We start from the raw sequence: 12,798 nt of genomic DNA on the forward strand, positions 1-12,798 counted from the left end.
TCAAAAGTGCATGAACAGTGCATAGAATAATGCACAGAAAGTAGACAGAGAATGAGTTGTTTAGAAAAAATGTGGTGGTGGTGGTGGGGGACATCAGGTGTACTGTTGGTGTATTTGAGGAAGCATGGAAGATTTGAAGGATGTAGTGTTCTGACTGCTAGATGCGGGTGGTTTATTCCATGCTTCAGCATGTGTGTGTGTGCCTGGATAGATTTATTGAAGAAGAGTCCACTCAAAATTTTTTAAAGCTGGATTCTACTTAAGGTTTTTTGTAAAGCAGGAGTCTATTACAGATGTCTTATGCAAAACTTTTCCAGAGTCTGGAGCAAAAGTAGTCTCCAGTTGTCTTGAGTAAGACTTTTCTCTAGATGTTTTGAACAAGATTCTTTTGGATGTCTTTGGCACTGCTCTCTATGTGAGCAGGACAAAACTCCACCTTTTGGTGTGTAGAGTAAGACACATCTCTAGAGTTGTAGAATAAGACTTCTCTTCAGGTTTGTGGTATAATAATATCTAGTTAAGTTGCGTGGTGTTATGTCCTCTTCTTTAGATGTACAAAGCAATACTAATCTCTTTATGTGATGCAAACTTTGGCTCTTTGAGTGAAGCAAGTCTTTCTTTGCAGTATGTGATCCAACGCTTCTTTCTTCAGATATGAAGTATGTTGATTACACCATTTATATTAAGCAGAGTGAGACACCATTCCAGTTGTGATGGAATATTTCTACATTCTTTATGTAAATCTCCAATATAGGTTTGTTAAGCTCCCATCTAAAGGATGCTAACTGAGCTTTTGTGTTGCTGCTTGATCTGTTAGCAAAAGCAGCCAAATCTCCCTCAAAAAAACATTTTACTGTTTTAAAACAAAGGAAGGACATATGAGATGATTTGTTCCTAGATAAAAAATAGTTGGGATGGTCACAGCTTGAATGTCTTTCGTCATGTCTGCTTAATCAAGACTGACCTTTGATTAATTTAATTGCCTGTAATTTTTAAGAGTTTATTGCCAAAGAGAGGATGGGTATTTTAGATGTATGCACAGGCATTAAGAAGCTTGCTTTCTAACTACATGATTTCAGGTTCAGTCCCATTGTATAGCACCTTGGGAAAGTATCTTCTAGTTTAGCCCTGTGCCACCAAAACCTGTCAGTGGATTTGGTAGGCAGAAACTGAAAGGAGTCTGTTTTGTATGTGTGTGTGTGTATATATATATATATTATATATATATATAGATAGAGATATAGATACCACCTATATATATTTGTATATGTATGTATGAGTGTTTGTATGTTTGTTTTCCTTGGCTTGTACTACCATCACATGATAGTGCTCATGAGAGTCAATATTGACAAGCAGTGACATTCATTTCCAATATTCTATGGAAATACACCTGCCTATAGGGAGGTTTTACCTTGCTGAGAAGCAGGTGAAGTTTTGCGACAGGAAGGGAATTCGGTTGTAGAAAATCTGCCTCAATAGAATATGCCCTAACTATACAAGCACAGAAAAGTTGACATTAAAACTCTGATAACGATGATGATTTCTTTTCCTCTTCCTCCTTTTTCTAACTCTCCTTCTCTCACCTCTCTTCTCATCACTTCTCTCAGCTTCCGTCTCACTTCTACCCCATCATCCCCACAACATACATGCATCAATGTTTTCTCAGCTACTTTCTAGACATTATCAATGTTTAGGCTATACTCTTTTACTTGTTTCAGTCATTTGACTGCGACCATACTGGAGCACCACCTTCAGTTAAGAAATTGACCCCAGGACTTATTCTTTGTAAGCCTAGTACTTATTCTATCAGTCTCTTTTGCCGGACGGCTAAGTTATGGGGATGTAAACACACCAGCATCGGTTGTTTAGCAATGTTGGATGACAAACAAAGACATACATATATACAACGGGCATCTTTCAGTTTCCGTCTACCAAATCCACTCACAAGGCTTTGGTTGGCCCGAGGCTATAGTAGAAGACACTTGCCCAAGGTGCCATGCTATATATATATATATATATATATATATAATCTTGCAATGATGTTTGTAAACATTAGTTCATTGCCACAAATTGGTAGAGAAGCTATGTAACTGATTTAATTTTAATGATAGTTTTTTATTTATTACTATTTAATTACAAGGAAACAAAGAAAAAGAAAAAAGTTAGTGGGTGGAGTCTAACCAACTGAGGATGAAGGGGGCGGGTGGGCCATGCACCCTAGAATAAATGGCCTATTCATCTGCGCCCCACATTACTGCGATGGCGTTGTCATGGAGAATGGCCAGCAACATTTGCTGCTGTAGCCATTGCACCTCATGTGGCTCAATTGGCCCAGTACATTACTGCTTAGGTTTACTGAACTGGGGAGAGATGAGATGAGATGAGAAGTCAAATCCGATGGGATTTGAACTATGGCTGTAAATAAAGGAACTTAAGTGAATACCACAAGGTATTTAGTCCTTCACCTTACCAGTTCTACTGCGATGATGATGTTGGTGATAATACTGCTGATAATGATTAGATACTTGCTATGAAGTCTCACTTCAGCCTTAGCCTTGATATCTCTAATTTCAGATTTTAAGAAAGTTGACATCCTATAGTGAGAGCTATCTTATCTATCTTCTTCATTTTTCATTTTATTTCCCACTTCTTGTTCTTTTCTCCCTCTCTTCTCCTCATCCCCCATCACCCCTCTCTCTCCAATTCCACCCACTCCTCCACTCATCCATCCGTCTATCTATCCATCTAAAGTAACTGAGAAGATTTCAACCCTGGTATAATATTACTGTTGTTGGGTGTGTGAAGTAATTCTGCTGTTGAGGCAAGGATGTTGTTGTTGTTGTTGGTGATGGTGGTGGAGGTGTTTCCAGAGCTGTTCTGTTTACTTCTGATTGTTGTGGTATTGCCATGCTACTCTGTTATGGTATTGATGTAGCCTATATAAATATTTACTGTCACCTGTACCACTGTGTACTGTGTGTGTGTGTGTGTGTGTGTGCCTGCCTCTTACCAGTACCAATATGTACTACCAATTGTACAGCCAAGCCATTGAGGAGAATCTCTGAAATAGGTCTCTTGATTAATATAAAAAAAAAAGCAATAAAAATAGTAGCTTAGTCTTCAAAGGAAAGCACACCCTGCCATCTTAAAAAATGAAAGGTGAAACACATTGGACTGTGTAGCCCTTGATGCTGCTGCTACTACTACAACTACTACTACTGTATACCATTACATATAAAGCAGTAAGGCACATTGAACTGTAATCCTTGATGTGCTTTATCTGTATTGATAGTCACGGCTTGAGCATCTTTGATCACAGACATGTTACATCAAGGCCATTTTAGAGTGAAACTTTACTACTACTACTACTACAATAGTGTACCACTACATGTATAGCGATGTCTTCTACTACGTATGGCAGTGTGTACTGGGTCTTGTACCAGTGCCAATATGTATCACTACGTACAGCAGTGTTTGTTATTTTGTAATCAGTGAGTGCCATCACTTTTTCTTAACCCGCATTAGTCAGAGGAGGAAGCACAGTATTCCTGATATTTCTCTGAACCTCCAATACTGATGGAAGGAAGGAGAGAAGGAAGGAAGGATCCTCTGATTGGAGACCAGACCTGAATGTTTGCAACAGAGGGGATGTTACTGGAGGCATCCAGGCTCAAGTTGGTGGTGGCAGTGGTGGGGGTTAATAGACTGAATGATGGACTAAACCTATCATTTCTATCAAAGTGTAGCATCACCCTATATCATAACCGTGTATAATAGTCCGGTATTTGCTGACTTGGGATAAAGATCAATAGCATTTTGTTTGAATAGCTTTCACCTAAAATCTTATCAATCTTTTATCATTTGGTTCTCTTATGCACACATGCACATACACACACATGCATGCATGCACATGTGCACTGCACACAAACACCTCGCTGTTCCCTCCCCTCCTCAATGCTTGGCTTTCCAACTACTGATAATGCCAACACCATCCACCCCACTTCAATGCAATCACTGGCAATTTGCAGTCCCTACCCTGTAATCAGTGGTGCAAGTAGTGACACCCATGATCTCATCACCTTACACTCAACGCTCAGTTAAGGGCCCCATAATAAACCATTTCTAACAAAAGTTTTTCCACAACTGTATAGAAATGTATAGAATTAGGGAGCAAAAAAGAAAAGAAGTCCTCACCATCACCCTCTTCCATCCGGTATGCCAGCAGTTCGCCACCCTACCACACCACATTACCCCCCCCCCCCCCCCCATCTATTGCTTCTGCCACCGCTGCTGCTGCTGCTGCTTAGTAAGTGTTTAATAATGAACTGTACAATAGATTTCCTCTCTGCTCGTTCAATATTCATCACTTCCCATTGACTGAGAAGTTATCAGTATTTGTCTTTTTGTTGTTGACTGATTAAACGTGAAATGTGTTTTCACGAAAACTGGTGAGCCACAGTTGAAAGCACAGCATTGGACAACACTGACATTGTTGTCACTGTTAACTCACTTATTTCTCTCTGGTTATAGATTTATTTTATTTTTTTCATTGCCATGTGTTTTCCTATTACTTCATTATTGATCCCCTTTCTCCTAGTGCCACAAATGCCATCAACTATCTGCTTACTTTCACAGAATCCACTGATATTTATGTATGCATTTATTTATTTATGTATGTATTCATTAACTTACTTTCTTTGTAATAAAAACTACAGCTATTATTGGCTAATTTGAATTTTGTTTATCGTGCGTACAAGGTTGTGAAGTCACAGCTAGTTGAATCGATAAAACGCTTGCTTGCTGGGTAATGAATCGACAGTTCGTTTCCTGCAATGGCCACATATTACATGTTCCCTGACAAAGCGTTAAACTTTCAATAACCCTACATTACAAGCTCAGCTGTAAAATTATTTTGGAGTTTATGATCCTTACAGAGAATATACAAGTTGGGTACAGCAGTGAAAGGATCATATTTTCAAGGAGTAAATTATCTTAATTGTTATCAGGTTATATAAAGGAAATTTTCTGGATGCATCACAAGATGCCAGTGAACATTTATAATATGTATTTAGGAGAATATTCATTATTACCTTCAAATTACTATAATGACCACTAACGTTAGTATAATAAAAAGCCTTGATGTCACTCCCAGCTTAGAATGGACATAAACCATATAATAAACCTAATGATAATTTCACATCAATATTTACTCTCATCACATGTCAATAATCTTTCTGTGTGGTAAGAGGTTTGCTTCCCAACTAGATGATTTCAGGTTCAGTCCCCCTGCATGGTGCCTTAGGCAAGTGTCTTCCACTGTAACCTCGGGCTGACCAAAGCCTTGGGAGTAGTGGTAGTCAGAAACTGAAAGAAGCTGGATGTGTGTGTGTCCTCCACCACTGCTTGATAACCGGTGTTGATGTGTTTACATTTCCATAATTTAGCGGTTCAGCAAAAGAGACTGATAGAATGAGTACCAGGCTTCACGAAAAAGTGGTTAGTACTGTGGTTGATAAGTTCGACTAAAATTCTTCAAAGCAGTGCCCCAGCATGTCCACAGTTTAATGACTGAAAAAAGTAAAAGGTAAAGATAAAAACTTAGCATGAAGTAGAATCATCTCCAATCTTTCTCCAAATAAGGCAATCTTTTATGACAATTGTGCATTTGCAAACAGTGGATTTACTAAATTACTTATATCTCACCAATGCCAACCTTCTACCATCTTAGAGTTTCTGTAACATTATATGGTTCACACACCTCTTTAACTTAAACAACAAGTTAAATATCACCAAAAGTTTTGTAATCCTTATAGATAAGCGTTTCCCATTGCATCTCTGCCACAGGAAACTCTTTAATTGGAACTGTTTAAAAGTCAATTATAGCTGTGTGAATAAGCCAACAAAAACACCCAAGGCAAACTGCATTTGTAGAAATATCAAAGCATGCCCTGCTTTGTATAATGTTCAATTGATAGTATACAAAAGTTACCTTTATGAAACTGGACTAATTGACAGTGTAAATTTATATATAGATATGATAAAAAGCAGATTTTAACAACACTACTTCAACTGCGTTTCATCATTCAAGCATGTTAAAGGAAAGAATGCTATAACTTTGTCAAATTACATTTGGTGTTTAAAGAAGACAACTCTTATGTTTACATCAGTTAGAAGATCCTTGAGTAAAAAAAACAGAAAAAGGCCCCATAGAAATGGTGCAAAAAGATGCTTTTTGATATGAGGAACTCTTAGAAAATAACTCATATTGACAAAAACATTAATGCTGTGCAATACCTAAACATTTGATTAGGATTCCTTAGAAAATTACACCACAGCCAGATGTTATCATTCCTTCTATATATATATATATATATATATATATATATAAGAGAAAAAAACCTCTAAGTAATTCAATTAATAGTGAAAGATATTATCTATAATAAACCATATAGAAAGAATAAATCATATATTATAATAAATATTATTCTAAAAATCACTAAATTAAATATACATTATGTTTATTTAATTTAGTGATTTTAGAATAATATTTATTATAATATATTTAAATTCTTTCTATATGATTTAATATAGAAAATATCTTTCACTATCAATTGAATTACTTAATACAGATTTTTTTTCTCTTAATTATATACATATATTATATATTGTGAAATTTGATTTAGTATTGCTAAATTGAATTTTTCCCTGTAAGTTTGGAATTTTATATTCACTATTATTAATAATTATATGTGTGTGTGTGTGTATATTTATTTAGGTTAGTTAAAATGTATTTGTGACATATTTCAACTGCTAAAAGGTAAATTAACTGCAGTTACTGTGGAGAAGATATCTCTCTTATGTAAAAAGGTGTTCAGTGTCGCCATCTACCAGGAATCCCAGACATTGATGTTTTGAGTTTTTTTGACTCTTGTCAACAGGATGTACTTTGATGAGAGGCAACTCTGAATGGTAACTATGGTGAATTTGCACTTTAACAGTTGAAATATATCACAAACATATTTTAACTAACCTAAATTTTGCTTATGCCTAAACACTGCTTGACCCTAACATTACATTATGTATTTTTGGGGGGGTTTTTTCTCCCCAAAAAGAAAATCCCTACTTTGTAATTTGTCCAACCCTGTGTGGCTCATAAAGAAACACATATATATATATATACATATGCACACACACACACACACACACAGAGGATGGCATATGTCAACTTACATCAATAATTGGTTCCAAGACATGCAACTTAAACTGAAAAGCAACGTAACAGAAAAAAATTCACTTTTTAAATATCATTAGTTCATATCTTGTTTTAATCAATGGCTTTTTTACATATTTTTACATGTACTTTATTTTCCACTTGAGTATTGGTTTTTAGTTTTCATTTTTTTTTCGTTTTTTTGGGGGTAATTATTTGAAATAATATCTTGTGTATGTTTGTCAGAATATTCTTTGTTTCTCTTCCAGCGATATCCTTTCCCGCTGAGGGACATGATGAACTCTACAGCTATGCACTTAAAGATGTGGCTAACATGCTGAAAACTAAGCATGGTGACAAATATCTGGTGAGTATTCATTCTTACTTCTTAAACAGAAATTGATATTCATTACTGCAATGCTCACAGCTATACTGCAGTTATTTGAACATCAATTACCCAAATTTCAGATCATCCAAAACAAGATCTTTAGGGGGTCATGAATATTTAATTAGCCAAACTGTTTGTAACTCAAACTTAAAATAATGCTGGTGCCGAGGTACAAACCCTGCTGTGTGGTAAGAAGTTTACTTCCCAACCACATGGTTTTGGGTTCAGTTCCACAGCATGGCATTTTGGGCAAGTGTCTTTTACTTCAGCCCTGTGCCAACAACTTTAGTCTTGTGAATGGATTTGGTAGACAAAGACTGAAAGAAGCCTGTCATATAAGTAATGTGTGATGGGGTGAGTGAGAGAGTAACATACTCTCTCCTTGTCTTGACTTCCCTTGATAGACATGTGCTTCATTTCCAATCTTCTATAACATGTCCAGTCATGGAGAAATATTACCTTGCCTGAAAATAGGTGAGGGTTGGCAACAGGAAGGGTGTCCAGCCATAGAAAATCTGCCTCAGCAAATATTATCTGACCCATATAAGCATGGAAAAGGGGATGTCAAGAGGATGGTGAGGATTCTGAGAAGCTTGGCATCTTCAGTGATGTCTTCATTACTTTACAACTTTGTTCTGAGCATGAATGTGTTAGATGTTTGTTGTCTATGAAGAGGAAGTGAACGCCATTAACAACCAGGCAAAGTGAACGCCATTAACAACCAGGTAAAATGAACACCATCAATAACCAGGCAAAATGAATGCCATTAACAACCAGGCAAAGTGAACATCATTAACAACCAGGCAGAGCAAATGCCATTAGTAAGCAGAACGAATGCCATTAGCAGTCAGCAGGGCTAACACCATTGGCACTCAAGCAGGGTTAACGCTATTAGCAGTCAGGCGGAGTGAACGCCATTGGCAGTCAGGCAGTGAACGCCATTAGCAGTCAGGCGGAGTGAACGCCATTAGCAGTCAGGCGGAGTGAACGCCATTAGCAGTCAGGCGGAGTGAACGCCATTAGCAGTCTGGCAGAGTGAACGCCATTAGCAGTCTGGCAGAGTGAACGCCATTAGCAGTCTGGCAGAGTGAACGCCATTAGCAGTCTGGCAGAGTGAACGCCATTAGCAGTCTGGCAGAGTGAACGCCATTAGCAGTCTGGCAGAGTGAACGCCATTAGCAGTCTGGCAGAGTGAACGCCATTAGCAGTCTGGCAGAGTGAACGCCATTGGCAGTCTGGCAGAGTGAACGCCATTGGCAGTCAGGTGGGGTGAACGCCATTGGCATTATGTTTTGCTTATCAGTCATACATATCACCATCCTGAAAGTTGTTATTATGATTTAGTGAGTTCAAAGAGCCAGCAGTTTGCTGCTAACAAGTTAAAGCAGAATGGATGACAATAAATTATAATATTTAAGAATTTTCTTCATTCTTAAGAAATAGTAGAGTTTTACATTTTTCTCTCCTGAATTTTCACTTTTACCATATATGTAGATGTGTGTACCCTTGCTTTGTCATCACATTATGGTTGTAAATGTGCATCATACAAGTAAGGTTGTTCCTTGCCAATCTTTTGTGGAAAATATGTCTAGCTATGGGGGAAATGTTACCTTACTTGAAAATAAGCGAGGGTAAGCAACAGGAAGAGCATCTGGCTGTAAAAAATCTGCTTTAGCAAAATCCATCTGACCCATGCAAGCATGGAAAAGTGGACATTAACTGATGATGATGATGATGGCTTTAATAAATAGATAAGATATAAACAAATGGGTAATTGAACACAAGTGCAACTTGTAGGCATTTTTTTTCTTCTTGATATCTTCATTTAAAAATGAAGAAGAAACAAAGGAGATAATTGCTCAAACTACAGCAAAGGTAATCTTTTTAGGAGGCTGGTAACTATGAAAAAAACTGATATAGGGTTGAGAGGACTCTTTAGTAATGACGAGTGACTCTCTGGGGGATGACGGATCAATAAGATGCATACAGTCCACGTTTTAAACTGGTTGGTAATAAGAAGAGCTTCCAACCATAATAACTATTCCAAAAACATGGTAAAAACCCCCTTCAATCATGAATGACCATGGGATTACACCTGGAGAGCTCCCCTCCGAGGCACAAGTCCAGGCAAGGTTGTTTATGGAAGACCCACCTCTCTGCTTTACACCACTGATGTTATCCAAGGGAAAGGCAAAGGCCAATACAGCTTGGCACCAGTGATGTCCCAACTCATTTCTACAGATGAGTGAACTGGAGGAATGTGAAATGAAGTGTCTTGCTCAAGAACATAATACACAGCCCATTCCAGGAACTGAACTCACTACCTCATGATTGTGAGCTCAATGCTGTAACCACTGAGCCATGCACCTTCACATGACAAAGTGTGACAATATGTAATAAAAGACTGGCAGTTCTCACTGTTTTTAAGGCCTAAAGAATTTAAAGGTTGGCTCAGTGTGTTTATGGATCCTGTTTTCTGTTTAAAAAATCAGAATTGTTTTTTAACACTTGTTGCTGCATATATAACTTGGTGGTAAGATGTAATATGAGTTGAGTGTAAAGAAGGAGAACCACTTGCATAATTTGACAACTGATACAGGGACATGGTAAACGGTTTTAGATACATTCTTCAAGTAATGGAAGGAATTAAACCAATTTATTCCTGGGTAATATGATATTATTGTTATGCTAATATTACTGTGGCATTGCATGCATTTCACATGCTGATTAAAACTATTTCAGGCTGCTACCAGTTCAATGTCAGAGTTTAGATATTTGATTGAATAAAGCTTAACGTAGAAGGTTGCATGCAACTATAGCTTGGAGAAACTTAGTATGTTGATATGACAGCTGTAATATTTTTGTATAGTTATCTCTAGTGTGTTTTTTTCTGGCTGTACAAGTAAATTTGGATTGCTCATTTGTAGACTTGCTCTGTAGATGCTGAAAGTGTTTCTTCATGTTTTCAGCTTTTTTTGTTTTTTTATCTTTTGGTAACTGTTTTCATCCCCAATCTATTTTCAAACACAGACTCAACAACACTACCATCATCAGATTAGTGATTTATTTATCATGGGGGTCAAACTGACCCCATCGTAAATAATCACATAGTTTCTTTATATAGAAATGAGCTGGCTAGTTAATTAGTAGTTTGTGCTAACAGGAGACAATACAAATTACCATGAAGATAGCAAACATAAGATTCTGGACAGTCTTTCAACAGAAAGTGGGTGCAGAGAAGATAGTACATATTGAGTCATTCTGCAATGAAAGGCTCATCAAAATATTAGGGGTTACCTGTCCTTATGGAAAATTAACATGCCCCTATGTTTTATGAATGGGTATAAAATTTATTTAGAGTAAATAAAATACTGATTAGTCAAGGCATCAGTGTTATAATTACTGTATTAGTTCATTCATTTTTACATCCATTTTTACTATGCTAGCATGAGTTAGCAGAATATATTTATTCAGGCACTGTTTTTTTTTTTTTTTTTCAACCATGTGCGTAGTTTTACAACCTTGTTTGTCCCTTATAGACATGCATAGTTGTGCAGTTCAGAAGCTAGTTTCCTAATTACATGGTCCTGGGTTCGGATTCACTGCATGACACTTTGGGCAAGCATCTTCTACTATAGCTCTGAGTGGATTTGGTAGACAGAAACTGAAAGAAGCCTGTATGTGTGGGTGCGTGAACCCTTGTCTCAACATCATGTGATAGCTGTAAATGAGCATGTCTAGCCATGGGAGAAATATTACTTTGCTTGCCAACAAGTGAAGGTTGGCCACAGGAAGGGGATCCAGCTGTAGAAAATCTGCTTCAACAAATGCAAGCAGGGAAAGTGTACATTAACCAATGATAATGATGCTGTTTTTCAAGTAAGGAATCATATAAACTCATTCGAGCATGATTGTTGCCAGAGCAGCTAACTGGCTTTCGTGCTGGTGGCACGTAAAATGCACCATTCGAGCGTGAACGTTACCAGCGTCGCCTTACTGGCACATGAAAAAACATTCAAGCGAGGTTGTTGCCAGTGCCGCTGGACTGGTTCCTGTGCAGGTGGCACGTAAAATACACCATTTTGAGCATGGCCATTGCCAGTACTGCCTGACTAGCCCTCATGCCGGTGGCACGTAAAAGCACCCACTACACTCTCAGAGTGGTTGGCGTTAGGAAGGGCATCCAGCTGTAGAAACTCTACCAGATCAAGATTGGAGCCTGGTGCAGCCATCTGGTTCGCCAGACCTCAGTCAAATCGTCCAACCCATGCTAGCATGGAAAGCAGATGTTAAACGATGATGATGATGACACCAATAATTTTGTCCAGGAACAATATTTTTAAAATGGCCACAGCAAAAGTAACACCTTTCTTCAACATTCACCAGAAATGACTCGAGGTAATAACTTCCAAATTCCTACCAATTGTAGTTTTACAATATGTTAGTAATTTAACCCTAAGTGGCTTCTATTTTATTTATTCAATAAAAATTTCCCATTGTGTCATTAATTATAGGTCTCATTCAATCATTTCTGAAATTAAATTATTGTTTTCTCTTTTCAGGTTATCAATCTTTCAGAAAAAAGAGAGGATTTATCCCAAATCAATGTTCATGTAAGTAAATCTCACTTGAACTTATACCATCTTTCAAGTATTGGGTTACATATTGTGGCACAGCTGATCCTTTGTGTAGATATATATATTGCTTGTGTGCACACACACACACACACACACACTTGGCCTTACATGATCTCTAAAAAGGACTGGGTTTATTGTATTAGTTTACACAACTTCCTCAAATTTCAACAATACACAAAACAAGGGTAGAACTTCCTTTTGATTCTGTCTATGTATATCCTTTGCTTGCCATTTGTGCACGTGCACATACATCACACAGTTATTATTTTAAAGTCTTGTTTACAACTGTATGCCTATTATACACACACACACACACACACACACATATTTATATATATAATTTAACTAAATACACCCCAGGTGTTAGTTACCATTTAAAGATCAAATGACAATGACACATCTTCTATTGGGCATTAACGGAAATTTACCTAACCTTGAGTTACATGTTGTATTTGTGCTGAAGTAGGCAAGTTATTAGTCATAAGCATTCATTATGGAGGGAATTGAGATATCTTGGATATATTATGATTATTATGCATGGCTGCCTAACCAAAAAGACCAGG

The 12,798-nt window shown here is 37.3% G+C and overlaps 1 protein-coding gene across 17 annotated transcripts in view; it reads left to right on the forward strand.

Moving 5' to 3' along the window:
• The window catches only part of LOC115214900 (tensin-3), a 930,040-nt gene that overhangs the window by 773,601 nt on the left and 143,641 nt on the right, over positions 1–12,798 (forward strand). For all 17 annotated transcript variants that reach the window (XM_036505648.1, XM_036505645.1, XM_036505643.1 and 14 more), the window contains 2 exons: positions 7,480–7,577; positions 12,161–12,211. In XM_036505648.1, coding sequence (XP_036361541.1) covers positions 7,480–7,577; positions 12,161–12,211 — 149 coding nt within the window. The remainder of the gene's footprint in view (positions 1–7,479; positions 7,578–12,160; positions 12,212–12,798) is intronic.

This window comes from Octopus sinensis, linkage group LG8, assembly GCF_006345805.1.
Source record: "Octopus sinensis linkage group LG8, ASM634580v1, whole genome shotgun sequence".
NCBI classification, from domain to species: domain Eukaryota; kingdom Metazoa; phylum Mollusca; class Cephalopoda; order Octopoda; family Octopodidae; genus Octopus; species Octopus sinensis.